The sequence below is a fragment of the Strix uralensis genome, chromosome Z (assembly GCF_047716275.1).
Source record: "Strix uralensis isolate ZFMK-TIS-50842 chromosome Z, bStrUra1, whole genome shotgun sequence".
Taxonomy (NCBI): domain Eukaryota; kingdom Metazoa; phylum Chordata; class Aves; order Strigiformes; family Strigidae; genus Strix; species Strix uralensis.
The window spans coordinates 96,683,460-96,704,283 of record NC_134012.1 but is presented as its reverse complement, the minus strand read 5'-3'; the positions used below and the strand labels follow the sequence as shown (position 1 = coordinate 96,704,283).

Below are 20,824 nucleotides of genomic sequence, written 5' to 3'. Positions count from 1 at the left end.
TTTTTAAGACCAAGACTTTTTTAAAGAGTAGTATGAATTTATTTGAGAGAAGAGGCTGCTTTTTGTTCTGTTGGGGTTTTTTTCATCAGTAAGTGGTGTATTTTTGTTCCACTAGGTATTTATTCAGAGAAGTCCTCTGTGCAGTGTGCATCAGACATATGGTGCCAAAATAAACAATGGTCCCTTCTGATGTATGAAAATGTCTTTTTAAAATTATTATTATTTTTGTTTTTATTAATTTTTAATTTTTTTTTGTCGTCTTAGTTTGGAAAAGCTGATAAGATCTCAAGAAACTTAAGCTGCAGACTTTATATACAGATATAAATAAATGTGCATACACATAAACACACAGATATGCCACTATTTGTTTAAAATATAAACATCAATTAAAAGGTGTGCTAATTTTAATGTTGTCACTTTGAGTTTAATGCCACTTCAGGATAAAGGGGGAATATTGACTGTATTTTGGGCTTTTTACAAACACTTCAGAATTTTGAGACAGAAATATGTTATTTCTGTAAGTAAATGGGGAGGGGAAGGACAAAATTGTTTTAGCATTAGACTGGATGTGGGCAAAATTTCAGAGGTTAGCACTTCATGAAAATGAAATTATTTCAGCGCACATTTAATATTTAATTGTAGTCAACAATGGGAACAATTTCCAAGTGACAGTGGATGTGATCATTTTCTGGAACAAATAGATAAGAGCAATTTACACTCTGTACTGTCTTTGGCAATATCACAGAGAGTTAATGTAAGTAGAGTGGCAGGAAAGGAAGCATGACATAGTGTAGCAAACTGGACAGCCTCCAAGATGCTCATTAACCATGTGACTAATCTTAGAATGAATACATAATGCAAACGAGATGTGAAAGCAGCTTCCTGTTTTGGTGAGATATCACTGCAGGAGATTGTGTCAAATGAGCAGCTGAGGGCATTAAGGCTGTGTCAATGTCAAATTTTAATTGAAATGGGTGTGGGATGGGAGGCACTTTAGCATTAAGCACATGAATTTCCATGAGGTTTCCTAACGAAGCAATGCATTCACCAATGCATCAAATAAAACACACTGAAACTCATCTTTAATAAGGTGGTGGAAATGCGTGGCTGAATTTGAGGAAAAAGATAAAATGCAACTGAAAATATTCTAAGGTTATATAATGAATGCCAAAAAATGTCTGTGTTATAAAAAATGTTATATCCATTTTCAGGGTACAATAATGAGAAGGATAAAGCAAGGGAAATACAAACTCATTAGTAATGACAGTGTGAAAGAAGAAAAAGATGGGACACATCTACTAGATTAGGAGAGGGGCATCTTGCCACAAAAGTACTATTCAAACTCATTTTAGGGTACAAAAAGTTTCTAGATAATTTCTACTCTTATCTAAAACATATCTATGTGTATACTCCATCCCTAATTTAATTCCAATTCTCATTTTACCATAGAAGATAAAATATTTGGACTGAACAAGCCACAACTGGATTTGAACTCCAAAATTATTATTTTTTAAACAAATTCGTATGATCGATAGCTCACAACTGAGTTCACAGCTGTCTGTCATTCTCCATATATTTATCAGACTTATCTGAGACTGGATAAACAAGTAGTATAAAATAATCTGGAATCAGCACAATTTGTCTCCAAAGATTGTCTCCAAGGGTATTTAGACTGATTGTGTACATGTAGCTAAACTGCCTATGTTTATGTTCCATATTTGTCATAATTTAAAATGAGAAATGAGGAATATCTAAGAATGCCAGAGCATACATTAGAACCATACTCTTAAAAGTGTGTTTCATTATTTGTTTTCATTTTTCTATCTGTTGGTATTATCTGCATCATACGTCACATTAAGAGGTTAATACCTTCACTATAAAATGTTTTGACTTACATACACAAAGAAGAGCAAACAGATTATGCCTACTATGTTAGGACTAAGCTTCATGTTGAGGACACATAAATTAAATGTCTACACATAAGCTAGATTCCAGTTATGTGGGATTCAGGGAAATTTAAGAGTGAAGGTTTAGGTCTTTTCTCACTTCCTTTATCACAGGCTTCAAGAGCCATTTGACAAGTCCTACAGTACCCTGCTTTGGTTTAGCATCCTGATCCAGAAGGCTGACCTCCCATGGGTCTTGTGTCATCATTATCTGATCCCTGTGACTGTGACATAGAATTTATGGAACATCAGAGCCTTTCTAGTTGAGTAAATGAAAGCCAGACAATATTCCTGAGACCATATCAAATGGCAAGAGTTGTGTATGGACAATGTATGTTTTCCTTAAGAGTAAGGGGATTTTAGATACCTACCTTGCATGTAGACACGTATTTTTTTCTCAGTGTCTGGATAGATGTCCTGTGGTGAAGGGAGGAAAATGCAGAGTAAGACTTCTCATGCAGAATCCTTGTTAAGGTGGCAAAGGAAAGGACAACATTGGCATCTGTCTGGCAGCGTAGGTGTTCCCACTGTAAAACTGAAAACACCCCATGAATAGAAAAGGAGGGAGTAATATTAAGAAATGAAGAATGAAAAAAGTGTCTAAACTGCTCAGTTAGCTTAGATTTCAATGAAGCAACAAAATGCCTTCTGCTTAGTGTTGTTAGTTGTCTGCCATGAAGGGAAATAGAAATTATTTTAAGCCATGTAAAATAGAGACTAGAAAATCATAGCAGATTTTTCTCTCTGTGATGGAACTAATTTGATTAAAAAAAAAAAAAAAAAATCCTATTTCTCTGGGAAATATTTTTTTTTTTTTTTTAAAGGTGATAGTTTCCCTCTAAAGAGCAGATTAGTGACAGTTGGATCATCTCTCAACATTTCAATCTTAGCTATATCCTCTAACTTAGATGCATTCTCAGCTGAAGATGAGCTTTGATCCTTTACCCCTTCCTCTGTTGAGAACTTTGGTATTTTCCTCATTAATGAACGAGTCTGGGCCCATTCTAAATATGCTGTGCTACTCAGATACATGATCTCTAGCTCTGTTGTTAAACTTTCTTGGGACTTTGCTTTGATAAACCAATTAGTCCTAAAGGTTTTGCAGACTTCTTATAAGAAATAACCAAATCAACCAACTATTTTTCCCTGTCCATCCTCAAGATAAATCACCTCTACAATCCTGGACAGACACTTAATGTCTGCTACTGCTTTGTCCCATTCATATTTTTTTACAAATGTAACTCATCATTTGAGGGCTGTTTACATCAGGTGACAGCTCACTGTCAGTTACCATTTTCAGAGACTCTGGAAACAGTGCTTAATCTACTAATTTTCCTTTGCTTCTATTTCTGATATAAACAACAGCAGACAAGCAAATACAGTCTGTGTCTTTCTAGGGAGTAAGTGACCCAGAGACATGCTTTTACAGTTGTTATTTTCTCCCTTACCATTTCACCAAACACCTGCTCAAAAGTTGGAGGTTGATCAGAACACCTTGAAGAGAATTTATTCTGCAGTTTAGTCTTGGAAATGCAGTTGTCTGTCTATGTCTATCACTCATGTCATCAGAAAACCTTAACTCAGCAGCTATGCCAGCAGATTCACTTCATTCACAGTGGTGCCAGACAGTAGCTGCGGTTATGAGTCTCTGCAGCACACTGTGAGGTGTCAGGGAAGGAAATAGTGTATAGGGAGACCAGGTGTAGAACTATTTAATTTCTTTACCCTAAATCATGAACAAGAACTGATGCATGAACTCTCACCTGCTAGGAACAGACTTTGGAGGCTCTGCAACAGACTGTAGTTTTGTGAGATGAGCCAAATCTAACAACTCATTTGTGTGGAAAAGGAGGAAGTCCCACTCTTCAACTCTGCCCTTCTCTCAGCTTTACTGTCTCTCTGGCATTCATTGGATAATTTTTCAGGCAGATTCAGCAGTAGTCCAGAACAAAACTAAGCCATCCCAACACAGAATAGTTGTCTATCAGGTTAGTGAGTTTAATTACTTCAGCAAAACCAATTCTGCAAGCGCAAAAAGCAGCAAAAAGATAGTGTAGAACCACATATGGGGAAATGGGAGAATAAGTGGGAATGAAAGAGGAGAAAAGAGATCCTTTTATTTCTGGGACAGGCAAGATGTGAAAACTGAGTCAACCATCTCATGCAGAGTCATTCTCAGTCACCAGCCTGTGAGCTAAAATACCTTTCCAAATTGATCTCTGTTATTAAAAAGAACAACAATAATTACCTGTGCCAGAAATGTAGATAGATTCAAAAACCTTTTGGGTAAGCTACTGGAGGGAAAAATATCCATCAAGGGCTGTTAAAAACAAAGATTCTGCTTCTGGCTCAGAAGGGCCTTTGAGATGCAAATAACTGGAAGATGAGAAGATATGCCAAGCAAAAATTGTTGTGTGGGATTCCTTGAGTTATTAGTTACTCTCCAAAAGAGGAAAATGTATTAGATGGACTGTTGATCTTCTATGGCTCTACTCTTTATATTCTTATCTGGAGCATTTGCCTAATCTGAATGACTTTAATTGATAATCTGGCCAGTGATGTGACTTCCCTTTCTCCCTTGTTTCAGAAAGGAAACTGTAGGAGTCTGGGCCGCGCTGGGAGAAAGTTAGGGCAGACAGAAGAATGCAAGGATGAAGACAAGGCCAGCAAAATAAAGCTGGCAAAAACACACAAGATAGCAGATAAGTGAGAAACACCTGTGGTCAGCAAAAGCACACAAGTCTGAGCAAAACAGGGTATGAGATAAGGGAGTTTTGGCAAGTTTTGGGCTTTACGTGCTAATTGCAATTAACCAATGCAAATGCTTGTAGAGGTGCGTGAACAGCGCGTGTAGATGACCTGTAGCCTATTAGAAGATAGATGAGTGCGTGTACGGAACTTAGTAGAATATAAATGTAACCAGGAAAGGAATAATAAAAAAAGATAAAAAAGATGGATGACCTGATCATCACATTGGTGTTGCGTCGTTTCTGTTCCTGCACGGAGAAATAAGGACCCCGCCTAATGGTGACCCCGACAGGAAACAGATGAACTACTCTATTTCTCAAACATCTCTGCCCAACATCTACTTACCATGGCTGGAACAGGATATAAAAGTGTTTCTCCCATGTGTTGCCATGAGAGACCTATGCTGGATGTTTACATGCAAAAAAACACCAATACTCCTTAACTGTTAATGGTTCATACTTATTATTTTCTATCTTCCATTAACTCTGTGTTAGAAGTAAGATATATTCCTGCCTTGGCCATCTTCTCTTCTCCACTGGATAAAGTGTCAATGGAGGATCAAAGTACAGTATATAACCCTTCTATTCCTCCTGAAAACCTCTGAGTTTAACTGTATATCTCCTAAACATAGAAGAATAATAAACAAATACTGTATAGAAGTGTGACCTTGTGGTTGCTATTCTTAAACACTGATTAGCCAGATTAAAATTTAGGAAGAAAAAAAAAAGGTTTTCTCATAACCATGACAATATTTCTGTGGTATATTTGTTAATTATAGTAATATTAGTAATAAAGATAATAATTAAACTATTTTATTAGAATACTTTCATAATGGTATCTACCAGTTAAGAATTTAGAAAGAGTCAGCCAAGAATAGAAAACATTGTTTTTGACTGTTCTACACAAAATAGTCTATTTTTTTTCCATAGCAGGTTCATACAGGCAGAAAACCTCTATCTCAGCAACTGGTGTTTTTGATTTGACTCAATCCAACAATCCTCACTTGCCCATGCTTTGATTCACCAAGTCTCTAATGGATCCATTTTATAAACTGATAGATCCATTTTATAAAAGGCATTGAAAGGTGTTTCTTCTCATCACAGATGAGTTTATTCTCAAAGCTGAGCTCTTCAGGTGTCCCTTCAGCCAACAGCGATACTTCAAACACTGACCTATCATAGAAAATTGGGACATCTTCTTCTTGTATTCATTGCTACTATAAGTTTTTAGTAGAGTTTCATATACATGCTTTCATTGGATTGAGGCATTCTCATAATCTGCAGAATTCAGCTTCTAGTCTACAGATCCTGACTGGGTTTAAGTGTGAACAAAGTGTCCATCTGGCTGGTGCCATTACGCCAGGAGATTTTATGCTTATCCAGAACTATAAACCACAGTGAAGTCACAGGCGTGTTGTGGTTTTGAATTCATAACATAAATATACTAAAGCTCTAGAGCATGATTCATCTCATCCTAGCATCTGCATCTCTAGTTAGTTAGATGAATAATGATCTCAAACATAAAATGCTATAAAGAAAGCCTAGGTTCTTAGGGCTAAAGCAGGATTGAATGTCATGTTATATGGTAGCTGAGGAGATTCAAAGATCGTGGGAATTAAATGACTGAAGTTGGAGTGAACACCTAAGTCATTCTGTGGCTTTAGTCCAGTGGTTCTGTTATAGGTATCACAACCCACATACAGTGATGATAATTATGGTTAGGATCATGAACTGAGAAGGAGCTAAGAGAGACTTGTAACCCAAAAATAGAGTAATCAGTGGAAAATTTTCTTACCTATTTACTATGTATTGTGATTTGTAAAAATATTACTTAAACAATTTTTGAAATTTGAAGAGACTCTCATGCTATGGTTTCCTAGAGGTGGCTGATTTATTATGCTCTATTCAAAATTCTTCATCACAGGACAAATGTCTCCATTAACCTTTCTTTCATGGAAGCCGGCAGTCATCTACACCTTACTAAATCCAAGCCATGCTAATAGCCACGCAGATGTAGTCAACTTGTTAATTACTCCCCCTGAAATGACAAGAAGTGAGTTCGTAGCTGTCAGATCCTCCTACTCAGTAGCAAAATCATGGACTTGAAAGAGTAGTGAAATTGCTACCTGCTATTCTTGTTCCCCAGGATAAGTGTACTTGGACTCCTGTTAATTATCATGTTTTGATTAAACAGGAGTACTTTGTTCACTTTGTTCATGTACATCTTTGAAGTAAACGACATTTTTCTGGAAGCAGAGAAAGTAATGATATGCCTTTATTAAATATTAGCAGCATTATCTATATTGTAAATGGTTTCTAAAAGAAAAGCAAGTGCTACAGCAGAGGTTTGCCTGAGTTATCTTTAGCCTCAATTTTCAAAAATGTTAACATTTGTAAGAAATCGTATTTTCTCTTTGAGAGCTGGTTCTGACAAAAATGTTTGTTACTCAGTCTTATTCACGTGAGTAGAACGCTTCATAAAGAAGATTTAGCCTGTTTGAAGGACTGCAGTACAAGGTCTGAAGAAGAATTGAGTGTTGTCTGGGCAGCTAGTCATACCCTGTATAAATGTTTGTACAAATTTAGTCACATCTTGTGCAGATGAAAATAATAAATGGTGGCTTTGTTGATAACAGCATTTGCATCATGAATGGTAGTTACTGCACTGGGACAAATTATTCAGATAGACTGTGTCAGTCGTTTATCCAAATCTCCGCTGTATCCCAGCTTCTCTGCAGAAGCCTGTCATTTATAGGAGGTGACCTACGCTACCTCCAGGGGAATCCCGCATTTAACAATATGTTGTTATGTAAGAATACAATCAGCTTCTCTATCCATAGGTCTGTGGGAAAGAAGGAAGAGGGGTACATTGCTTTCTAGACTTCGTCTTGGTTATGTGAATTGTAGTTAGAACTTGATCAGAACTCTAATGCTTTTTTCATCAGCTCTTGTGAACATGCATTTTGCTTTTATTAATAATTACATTTTATGAGGGAAAATGTATATCTGCAACTAGAAAATGTTGCAGATAGTAAAAAAATTAACATATAGTGTAATAATATAAAAATAGCTTAAATTTCTATAGCAGAAGACCTTTGCATTGGAATTTTGTGTTTAAATTTCAATCTGCTTCTGGTCCTGAATTTTTTCAAGACTAGGTAAATAGTTTTCACATGGGAGGCACTCCACATAGGGATTAATTTATTAAACTCTCTTCTGGCACATCCAGATACTCTCAGTCTTAAATGCCTCTCTGTGTTTGTACACACAGGTACATACATACCAATGCACAAACATTAAAACCACACACAGATAACATATATATGTGTATATGTCTAATCTCCTTATAACGAAGCACCTCACGGGAATGGAAAAATATCAATACTCAGTTTAGAAGGATCTGTTGACTTGTTGCATCAGAATACCGAGTCAGAAGTACTGAAGTAAAAGAATTATGATGCATTCAAATCAACAGCATCAAAACATTCAGTGTATGGAGGGGAATTAATAGTGGAGAAGGTGGTTCTAGTCGTCAGTATTGTTAGAAATGGTGGGTGACTTTGGTTGACTTCTGTGGAGCATTTGCTACCATGAATGCAGACTGAAAGTATTACGTTCACATGTATGGTTATAATTTATTTTCACCATATAAAAACTCTGAGCTGTCATTGCAGAGATCTGACTGTGTCCAAGGTGCTGTATGACTGGAGAATGCAGCAATGAGTTTGCCTTGCTGGCCACTTAGGTCTTACATTTTTGACCTTCTTTGCCTGAAAGTGGATATCTTACCCTGAATTTTCTGTTGTATATTCTGCTTTGTCTCCTTCTTGATGAATACATGTAAATGAAAAACTCTCCCATCCAACATTTTGTACAAAATCACTCTTAATTTTGGTTCTTCTTGAAAGCCACCCAGGCCATTGTTTCATTTTCCAACCATTTTGTTAGTAAACATCATGATAATAAGGACCCAAAGGGAGAAGACAAACCAGCATTACCTGACTTAAAGTTCAACTCGCTCAAATTTCTGTTCACATAAAATGTTTTAGAGCACAGATAATGCTTCTTTTTTTGTGTGCCTACCACAGACTAAGTGAGATTAAGTTGTTTTTGCTTCCTCTGCTTTTCATCAGAGAATGAAAGGGTACCATAGTAATGAAACTGCAAGCTGACATTGAAGAAGAGGTGCTTGTACTTATCTATAGGTACAACTAAAAAAAAAAAAAAAAAGAAAAAGAAAAAGAAAAAGAAGGCATAAAGTGCAATGGATAACCCATTTCCCAATTTGGAAGGCACTCAGTGCATTTCAGGTCACCAAGAAAGCTGCCATGTAAGTACCCAAAGCTGAAAATCAATCAGACTCCTTCAGCAGCTGTGTGTTATCAGTCTTGCCCTGCAGAGAACAGATCTGAAACATTAGGTATAATAGCATTAAAAAAAGAACACTGCTGTGAGGTGAGAACCAAACAGAATGCCCATTAAGCTGAGGAAGCTTTTAGCTTTATTACTGTAACCAGACCCAGACAGAGCAAGCCAGAGCTTAAGTTAAAGGAGAGGAGTGTGACAATGAAAATGGCTCAGTTAAAAACTACTAATAACAAATAGTCAGACTTCATGGGACTTACTCGACCTAAACTTAAATCTTTATTGTGCTGCAATGATTCTGGGTGCTCAACAGGTAATTTATGCCCTGTCCCCCTCCAGGTATTTAGGCATTTTCGTTGATGGTAGCAAGATTAAGTGCAGAGGTTTATTCGAGGGTCTGGGCGTAGTCTAGTTATGCTTCTGCTTTCACTGAAGATATTAACAGTGCTTATTTCAGGAGGACAAAATCAACTAAAAGTTGTGAGTTGTTCTGCTCTTTTGCTTTCAGACTTAGAGAAGTACCTTGTTATATTTCTGTTTTCATCTTTACTCATGAATCATTTTATGAACACTCAAGGATTTGTATGTGCCACCGAAGACACAGGAATCTCTGAAACAGAACACAGTAGTTAGCTAAGAACATGTCATAACCCTGAACAAAGGCTAAATAAAGGAAACAAAGAATTGAATCTTCAATTGAAATTAATAAGGAGAGTTGGAATGTACAACAGTAATATGCATTTGAATTTAGCAAGGCGATTTGAAGTCAACATTACAGAATGGCTTCTGAAGACATATTTGGCCAAGATCTTGGTTTAATATTTTATCTGAAAATATGTTTATGGTAATTTGAATGCTAAAATGAAAACTGAAAGATAAAAAGTGCTGTGCTTCTCATCATGCAACTGAATGTATAATGAATAAATGTATGAATTCCTTTTACGATGAACACTTAGCATGACTAATTCTTTGTTTTTTCCGAGACTATTTTAACTTTCTCAAGACATACACTATAGTCTTTATAAGAATAAGGCTAGCAGAGAGGTACTATCTGCATTAGATGCTGCATCACTTACCTTCTTCTCTTTCATAGAAACAGTAGAGATATTCAAGGTGTGTGGTTACTGAAGGAAAACTTTGTATGTATGAGTTAGGAAAGGAGTGGTCATTTTTTCTCTGTTCTGCAAACCATTATCAAGATCCTTCTGCCTGGAATGATATTGTCTGTTACTGTCTCTTGTATAGGCTGGAGCAGACAACTCGTGCTGTTAACATAAAACTGAGAAAAATCTGAAAGATCTGACAAAGACCTGACAAAGCTAAACAAATGACAACATAATGGCAGAGTTCAATGCTGAGAAATGAAAAGCAGCAGCACTGGAAAGAATAATCTGAAGTATTCTTAATTGCTGGTATAATGTAGAATTATGAAACACTAGACAGAACTGGAAATGGGATATTTAAGTACCCTAGTTACTAGTCTAGTACTAATTTTCCTACTTGCCTTATTTTAAAGGATACTGATATCTACGTGCGCATTTGCAGAATACAAGGCAATCAAATCTGTCAGTTCTACTTTTCTAAGCCATTCATTGCTTATCATGTCTGCATAGCTCATAGGAAGGCAACCTCTGTGACCTGGTGTCCTTGTCTGTAAAATGCTGATAGCGATGCTCAACCAAATTATAAAACACTCATATTCCAGGAAAATAATTATACGCTAAGGGAAATTATAAGACCAATGTATTTTGATGGGCAATTCCTCCCACATGCATTTTTATATTTTAAATAGAAGCAGTTTACGTGTAGTAGTTGGTACAGTGGTTTAAGTCTCTGTTCATCCTCTTTCTTTTTATTTAAAAATTCCTTGTAAATAGAAACAGCACCCATCCAGCCAAAGACTCATGATCATCCTACATTCAGGAACACCTCTGAATTAAAATGCATATGAAGCAGATAATCTAAGCACACCAAGAGCCAGGTCTCCTGCTGTCTGGCACACAGGAAAAACAACAAGAGGCAGAAGTCCAGGTGTGGCTGACTGAGCTTGGATTTCCTTCTGCTGGTTTGGCACCTCCTCAGTCAAATATAGTATTTTTGGCCCATCTGTATATGTGAGAATCTGACCAGTTTTAAATGCAATTGATAGCGTATAAGACAGAGAAGAGATACTATTTATTTAGAAGGAATATAAGCAGAATTAACAAATGGAAGGAAGAAGCAGGTGACCTATATTTCAGGGACTGGAATATATCTGTAACACAGATGAAAAACCCATTCCAACTCCCCTTTAAATTGTTCACTATCCAAATCTATTTCTCGTGAAGCAGTTACCTGCTCATAGCTGAAAAAGTGCTTTGATATATTTTTTATGAATGTAGCTTCTCAAGTGCTAAGGTAACTGATTGCAACAAAACCTTGCATTAATTATTGTACTTCCGTCTAAAGAATGATGTCCTATAAAAAAAGAAAGCTGAAAAAAGATGTATTAATTTTACCAAAGAAGCTATATAACAAAAGGCTTAAGGAGGAATTGTTTTGTTTTCTTTTATAGTACAGCAAAGGACAATCAAAAAAATAAGAAAAACAAGTTAAAAAATGACTTTTAAAAATAATTTTTTTCTTGGTTTAAATGAGATATTCAGTAGGGGAAAGAATTAATAACAAAAAATAATAGGTGCCTTGCAGAAAGCAATTGGAGCTCTATTTGTTTTTTTCTCACCCTGGGAAACAGTAAACGGTCAATAATAATTCAAGTAGTATAACTTTTAAAGCTGGAATTTCTATCTATTTTCATTTTTATTTTTAATGTTCGTAGGAAATAAAATTCTTAAAGTCTATATTCTATATGGGAAAAAATGTGAATAATTATCTTTAAAAATAAGTCTTACCAAATACTTTAATTATGCAGTTTAAATATTCATATATTCACATATTATACAGATTGTAAAGATGTAGGAGTTTTTATTTCATTTTTCTCTTTGCTACCCTACAAACTGATCATTCTTGCAGACTGTGTTTGAGTCATGGTTATACCTCACAATATCGATAAACTCCATCCACAGATTTTTCTTATAATACCTTATCATTCTGATATGTTTTATCTAAACCTAAAGTGGGATCTTACAGCGACCCTTACAGAAAAAGACTAATATTGAACTTAGTATAAGAAATATAGTAATTGTCTGATGTCTCATCATTATTCTTGTCTCTTTTTTTTCATATGTTATCTTAATTTTTACTGAAATGGCAGCTGGAGTTTGGTCTCTTAATAAATATCACCCTTTAGAGCTGTAGGATGTAAAGGCTTAACAACCCCCAATTAACTTTAAAAGAAACATTATATTAGTATTATAAATTAATTAGGTGAAAGAAAATGTACTCAAATATTGTAGAAAGTGTAAATATACTAGACAGCATTTGTAATAATGTGAATAATTTTTAAAGAGAGGAGATCAGACAGTGAGTTTGCTAGTGCTCCTGATGAAGACTTTCTTGCTTTGTTTTATATGCACTTAGATGTTTTTTCAGTGGAACATCTTCACTTCTGTTCTTCTCCGTCCACATGTAAACAGCACATTCCTCTCAGATGTCAGGGTTTCTGTTTCCTTAATGTGACTGTAATGTGTACTATGTCCCCTGGACTAAAACGCCTAGCCACATAGTAGTCACTTCTGACATCCTTTAGGAAGCATCTGAAGACACCAGTGTTTCTAACATACAGTCACATCCAGCTCTTGATCTCTAGGAGGTTGTTTATTTCCAGCTGTGCCCCGTAGTCCAGTTGAGTAAAATAAAGATGTTTACCTATGTAATCCCTCACTCAGCTCTATTTCTATTACTTCCTGAGATGAAATCGCACTTTAAAACTATTAATCACAGGCCAGAACTAAATGGGATAGGTTTTCCACTCTGAGCTTGTTTTCTTGGTCCGTATGACATGTGGTGGGAAACATAGTTTTCAATTCATTCATCTTCCTTCTACTTCCTGTGCTGGAAAAATTCATTGTCTGGGTAGCCCAGGCGATCACTGAATACACAGGGTAAATGGAAAGATAGTGCCTCTCAAAAGGCTGGTTGTGTTTGAACATTAAGAAGTTGATAGGTCATAAGTGGGCGCTATGATCTGATCTCTGGTATGAGGGTGTTGGCTCAAGACAGGAATTCCCTTGCTAAGTGTGGGTTTTAGGACTTCCTCTTAAATGAGTGCCCTAAGAAAATTAGGTGTAAATCTCCCATTTATTTTCCATTCAAATATGGGTTGAGAATAACCTTGCTTATCACACCACAATTGAGGTTATTTTTAAGCTTTTCTAAATTATCTGTAGTATCCTGTTTTTTGCACATATGCAGAGAGAGAATATTACAAAGGGAAGTCATATCTCCTTCCTGTTTCATCTCTATATTCCTTGGAGCAAAGGCAAATTTTATAAGTAAAAAACATCTTCCGAATAAAATTGCCTAGAAAACCATTTAGAATCATGTGCTTGGTCAATGATCAACAGAATATGTTTCACTACCACCAACAGAAGACGTTAGCATATATTAAGAATTAAAATGGGACAGTGATTCTGGCACATGTTTGTGAAATATTTTAAGTTCAGTAGTTTTAGAAAACAAAATAAATGACAGTAACACAATGGGTTTGTACATTCAGTGTTATCTGTGCAAAGTAAAGGGGTTATAAACAGCCTTGCTCCAGCTGTTAACAGTTGAAGCTTTACTGATTACAGCGGCATGATATCGGGGTACACCTGGAGTAGCTGTTTGATGTAGAAATTTTACATTTACTTGTTGAAAGCTATGACTCACGTATATTCAGAGGCTAGTGGGTCTTCGAGTTATAACTAACTCTGAATTCCTAACTGATTTCCTTAGCAGAACTTATCTAGGTCCCAGCTTCATTTTTATCCAACTTGAATTTAAGTATCAAATGTCTCTCTACATTAAGTGTTGTAAAACTACTGCATTAAAACTCACTTTGATCTAAGTGAAGAGAGAAATAAGACCACAGCATATTTAGAGTATCCAGCTGCAGACACAAAAGTGCAAGCTAGATTTATGCAAGTCATACATTAGTTATATATGCATGAATGTAATGCAAATGGGCACCCACCTGTATGGAAATATATTAATAATACTTCATAGTATTGGTAGAATTCATATGAAGGAAATACCAGATTTGATTTTACACATTTTCCTATTTTGTTTTTCATTTTTAGTTTAAAAAAAGATAAAAAATAAAAAGAAAAAAATTCTACTGCTTATATAATTGTTGTGCCATAATAGATTACTTAAACTGTAAAGAGCCTAATTCACTCTATATGGTCCCTCTTTGACACAGAGTTTTTTATTCCACAATCCCTAACAAGAGATCTATTGACTGGTTGGACTGTTCTGGCTTTCTCAGAAAGGCAATGTATCATAAAATTAATTAAGTCTCTGGGTTATCCTAATATGAATGAAATTAGATATTTGTTTAAAACAAGGAATGTGCCTAAATAATTCATTGACCTGAGGCATGAAAGAAGGAGAGTAATGGAATTTACTGTATGTGATTATGTCATTAAAGATAGCTTACCACTGACTGTGCAGAAGTGGGCTGAGTTAAGGCTATCCAGAATCGTTCATATCCAAATGCTTTAGGGTTTGGGTTTTTTTTTGTTTGTTTGTTTGGTTTTTTGTTTGTTTGGTTGGTTTTTTTTTTGTGTAAGTAGAAATCACAGAATCACAGAATTGTCTAGGTTGGAAAAGACCTTGAAGATCATCCAGTCCAACCATTAACCTAACATTGACAGTTCCCAACTACACCAGATCCCTCAGCGCTATGTCAACCCGACTCTTAAACACCTCCAGGGATGGGGATTCCACCACCTCCCTGGGCAGCCCATTCCAACACCTAACAACCCGTTCCATAAAGAAATACTTCCTAATATCTCGTCTAAACCTTCCCTGGTGCAACTTGAGGCCATTCCCTCTTCTCCTATCACTTTTTACTTCGTTAAAGAGACTCATCCCCAGCTCTCTGCAACCTCCTTTCAGGGAGTTGTAGAGGGTGATGAGGTCTCCCCTCAGCCTCCTCTTCTCCAGACTAAACCCCCCCAGTTCCCTCAGCCACTCCTCGTACGACATGTGCTCCAGACCCTACACCAGCTCCGTTGTTCTTCTTTGGACATGCTTGAGTAATTCAATGGCCTTTTTGTAGTGAGGGGCCCAAAACTGAACACAGGAATCGAGGTGTGGCTTCTCTAGTGCCGAGTACAGGGGCAAGATCCCTTCCCTGTCCCTGCTGGCCACGTTATTGCTGATACAAGCCAGGATGCCATTGGCCTTCTTGGCCACCTGGGCACACTGCTGGCTCCTGTTCAGCCAGCTGTCAATCAACACCCCCAGGTCCCTCTCTGACTGGCAGCTCTCCAGCCACTCCTCCCCAAGCCTGTAGCGCTGCTGGGGGTTGTTGTGGCCAAAGTTTTACATTGTTTTATAGTTTCGTAAGATGTTATATACATTATGGCACAAATTGGAATGTCCTGAGAATTCCGGCTACCAAAGCATAATATCAGCACCAAAACCACTCAGGCTGCTATGTATTATTTAATTAAACAACACGGATAATTTCCAAGACTATTTTGACTATAAACATAGCCTGGTATCTAAGATCTGTATAATCTTAGGAAGAAAGTGCAAATGTTGAGAGGGGAAAGAAATTGAAATGTGAGGAAGACTACTTATGCAAATAGTATTTCACTTTTTTTTTTTTCTCTTTCCAAATTTAAGTTGACAAAATCATAAGCTAAGGGAACAGTCCACCCAGCACAGTTTTTTCTCCTCCACCCCCAGCCACGATGATTGTGAGAACACTGATTACAGATTTTTTTTTAAAAAAAAATCCATTTGCATCCTCTCCAGAGAAATACAGAGGTCTAATTAATTGCTCTGACATATCTGAGTCAGAAACCTCCTTCAACCACAGGGAGACTATCCCAGCAATTTAGACAATCTTAAGCTTGAAAATATTTGCTGGAAAAGCTCTGTGGAAGCATCATTGTGGTAAGGTAAAAATACTTTGCTGCATAGCACCAGCACACCACCTCTGAATCTTTGTGACTTAAACACCACCTATGGTCTATGCTACCCATTTAAAGAGAGGTAAATTTATTTCTTCAATATTTTGAGTGTAATAGATCACTCCCTTTTGCTAATACTTTTCAGCGACTGTAGGATTTCAAAAAGTGTCTTTTTGATTTGAAAGAAAGAAAAGTTAGGTCTGACTGGAGAGCTTTTGAAAAGCCTACTCCAAACTAACAAAACTATTTCATTTTCCATTCTCTGAGTCACTCTTATGCTTAGCCATACTGCACTATGTTTTTCAGAGGATGCCTATAAAACTCAAGTCCGAATTGATGATGAACCAGCCTATTTGGACATTCTAGACACTGCTGGACAGGTAAGTAATTTCCCAATGTGAATTATTCAATCAGAAACAAACCAAAAGATTTTAACCTCAGCTATATGGGTCATAGAGTTATTTAAACATAAAGGGAACACTGGCAGAATAACACTGAGGAATTAACAAAAGAGAAGAGTGTTACAGTGGTATAGTAAAACTTCAGAATCTGACCACAAGAGAAAGACAAATTTAATCGACTAGAAAATAAAAAAAACAGCTTGTTTCTTTTTCTCTTGTATGCAAAAACATCTATCACAAACACGGAATGAATAAATGCTGTTGTTGGCTTGTCCTATGTGTTTATCCTCCTGTTTTTCTATACATTAGAGGAATCTTCTGGTCTACTTGTAGGTCAAGTATTTTGTTACCATTCTTCTCCTCCCTGCATTATATTTAAACATCAAATGCTCATCCATAAGGAAAAGATCCTAATGTCAAAAGTAACACACAATGTACATATAATGTGTATATGCATGTGTGAGAATCAGTCAGGGAATTAAGTTTCACATACAGCAAGGCGAAAGAAGGAGTTCAATACAAGAATTTCTTCTGCCTGACTCAGTTCACCCCCTTTCCATCTCAAAACATTTTTATTGTTTAACTAAAATGTTGCAACTGGTTGATCTTTTCCTGAAGTATGTGTCAGGTTCTGTTTGAAGGCTTTGATAGTTTCATGAGCTTCCATAGTCTATGTGCACCTTGCACAGGAATGAGTCAGTCAACAAGGACAGTAGATCCTTAAAACAAACAAATGAAAAAAGATTTAGGAAGTATAAGCCTGGAAACCTTGATCTCAGCTTACCAAACATCTGAATGCACCTGAGCTGGGCATTGCAAATGGTGGGAAATGCAATCTGCTGCTAGGAATTAGAATGGCATAAAGTTATATAAATTGAATGTAGTTCAAGTGGAATGTGACATTTTACATGTGAATGAAATATAGGTCAATTTCAAAGTGAACTCAACCCAGTTTCAGCAATCAAAAGATGCCCTGAATTATTCTTCCTGACCCAAAATTATACAGTCTCAGCAGTTAACCGGTGACTTGCTGCTGAGTCTCCTGTGAAAGTGTTTTATTCCTCAGAAAATTTAACCTAAATTTCAAAGAATGTCTCCAAAGCTGTGAATATAAGTGACCTAGAATTTATTATTATAACAGGCCCAATAAGTTTCTTATGCATAGTAGTCCTAGAATAGCTTCAGCAACTCTTAGGCTGAGGGAAAGAAGGAACATCATAGTTGCCACTCAATATGTCTGAAAACATTTGTACTTCGATTGGAGAAGGGGAAGGAACATCTTTGTTCATTCAGGAAGTCAGAGCCTATAGTAACTTCAGTCCTATGTTGTCATTAGTACAAAATCACTAGGGGAGTTACATCTCCAGCTGTTCAGTCTTGTAAGGCTTTATGTGTTAGGGACTTCCTGTGTTATCCTTCAATATAGTTCACTGTCTACATTTACTTAATTCTGTTCCTACATTCAATGTAATCCTATTTTGTAGAGTTAAAATGCTAAAAAGTAAAATATTTTCTTACCCAGAGCTGAAGAGATATGATAAATCAAATGCAAACAGTGGAAGCTGGTAAGAACGATAGTAGAGAAAGGCTGGAGAATTTTAAGTTTTGTTTCAAGAAGAGACCAAAATACCCACAATATTAGAGGCCAATGGCATGTAGTGACCATGTAATTAAATGTGGTGCAGAGATTTTGTAGCAAGTAGAGACTTGTGACAGTAGCACCACACTCTGCAAGATACATCAATCCAGGACATTGTACAGCCTGGGCATAGTTATTCTACCTCAAGATACAAGTTAAATTGATACCAAAAAATCTCTGTTTTAAATTTCCCCGTTCTTCCAGTGCAGACTGTGATCACTGAAACATGTCTCAGTATATCTGTGCAAGGAAGCTCTTCCTACTTTCCTACACCTCTATTTTTTAGAGACTGTCCATTCGAAGTATCCTAGATTTAGCTGCTTGTCTTTGCAGATGTGTTTGAATTTGTTGCCTCTCTATCTGCATTACACAGCTCCAGAATAAATCAAGACCTAATCCATCTCCCATTGAAGTCAGCAGCTAAAATAGACTTGTTCCTCACAGAGGACTTAAAGTTGCTCTCACTGAAGTTCAAACTGAAATCCTACTGTTACTTTGGTGACTCAGGGTAAAAACCCGAAGTGCCCAGTTATGCTGATGTTGGTGTGCTCTGACTGTACCTTGCTGGGATTCATGTTAAGCAGAGATGGTGTTGCAGCTTCTGAATTGTGTAGTGGAAATCTCATATCTCTCTTGATGTCCTCACAGCCATAAATACTTCATCATCAACTTTGAATAATGACTTTAATTACTTCAGAAGATCAAGGAGCTAAAATTATAATTCTTCCCTATTTGGGAAACACAAGATGTCAATAGTGACTAAAGTTAATATATTTTGTTGTTGTTCTAGAGAATGTTTCACCAAATATGTTTCTCTTTTGCCTGCTGTACCTATGCACTAATTGAACACTTCAACACTGACTAAATATTGTGATTTATTAATAATTAATATAGTTCTTTATTTTCAAGTCCAGAGTTAAAAATCCGTATCTGATTCCGTTCCTGAAACTGGATAAAAATCTTTGATATTTTAATAGATACAGTTTGGAACACGAAAAACATAGATGGTGTTTCAGATATACATTTCTGGTTCTCAACTACCTGAAGTTAAAAAATATTCAAACAAAGTGAAAACCAGAAACATGAATAAACTATTAGTATTGCTCATCTAGTCGCTGGTCTTCCTCTCTTTATGCACATACACAGACATCATTAAATACGACAGATTTCTCCTCTCAGGAAACAGACTGATGTTCCATGAACTCTGGATATGCATTTTCTACATCATCAGTTGTGCTCTAGTGTTCTTCAATATCATTTTTCCACTGAAGATACAACACAAGGCACATTCTTAATGTATGTAGGGCTAGTGTAAGTAGTTATGCTTCACTGAACTCACTGCTGCTTTTCACCCCCTGCTACATCTGCCAACAGGGTAGCCTGTCTTTACTCACTGCAGTCAACTTCAGACAGAATAAGGTTACATTTACCTCAGAGAGTTTCAAGAGCAGGTATTGCTGATGCAGCTGCTTGTAGCTGAATTGTCATAAACAGCACCTACTTGAGCAGTTCTTACCATAAGGCTTGAAAACATGGCATACAGCAAGAAGAAAAGGAACAAAAAATTGATGTTGGTTTCCTTTTCCAACGGCACAGCTGAATCTAGAAGATATGTATCCTTAGGCTCGTATTTGGTGGCAGAAGAAACTATCAGTGACGCCTTTGGCTCTTCTTTAACTAGAAGTCTTCTTTTTAATCCAAGAGTTTTCTTTTTGCATCTATATTTCCATTAAAACAAAACCAAAAAACAAAGAGCAAACACAGCATAAATGTAAGATTGAATTTCAGGAGAAAATTTATTTAGCTTGCTTTTAACCCCCTTAGTTTAGGTACAGTTTGGCATGTGGAGTAAATAATAAAACCTTAATGGAAATCTGTAAGTGCAAATTATTATCTTTAAATATAGCTTGATCTTCCTTGTTCAACTATGTTCATAGGACATTTTTGAGTGACTCTCCCTTGAGATTCACCCATGTGTCTCTCTCTATCACTTAAGGCTGGGAGATGTGTTGGGGGGATGTAGTTCTGGTACTTCCCTTTTCTTATCCAATGCATCATAAACCTCACCTGCTTTTACATACATTTGATTTAAACTGGTGTAAACTCTTTGATTTCCAGGAAACTTGAGGGTGCAAATGAAAGGACATTCAGACCTTAAGTCCTTTATTCTGTGTTTAGTTCCCTTCACAATTATTTTCAGAGAGTGACAACCCCCAACTGCTCCAACTGTGCACAAAAAGCCTCCACACAGTTATAGAAACCTTCTGTTCACTCATTTACACTTTCTCACTCTCCTAACTTAAAAATATGTTTCTACTTCTAGAGCCCAGTTTGAAACCCTTCTTGTGGAGTATACACAGCAGTTATCTCTCCTGCTGTATTTATAAACTGTTGACTGACACAGGAGCTTTTATTCCTGCCACAGCTTTCCTCCTGATGACACATTACCCAGCCTCCCTGTTTAGACCTCACATCAAATGTTAAAAGAGCATCAGATAGCATTCCCTTCACCGAAAACCCATTTGAGATGACCATATGTAGAAAAGGCACACTTGTTTTCAGACATGAAGCAGTCAAATATGAAAAAAAAATGGATTTCTGTACCTGTCAGTGAGACACTATGTTTCAAGATTATTGCACCAATTTTTGCTTGTTAAAA

The 20,824-nt window shown here is 36.5% G+C and overlaps 1 protein-coding gene across 1 annotated transcript in view; it reads left to right on the top strand.

Moving 5' to 3' along the window:
- RIT2 (Ras like without CAAX 2) overlaps positions 1–20,824 on the top strand; it is a 178,089-nt gene that overhangs the window by 58,550 nt on the left and 98,715 nt on the right. Inside the window, exon 3 of the mRNA XM_074855732.1 lies at positions 16,432–16,505. Coding sequence (XP_074711833.1) covers positions 16,432–16,505 — 74 coding nt within the window. The remainder of the gene's footprint in view (positions 1–16,431; positions 16,506–20,824) is intronic.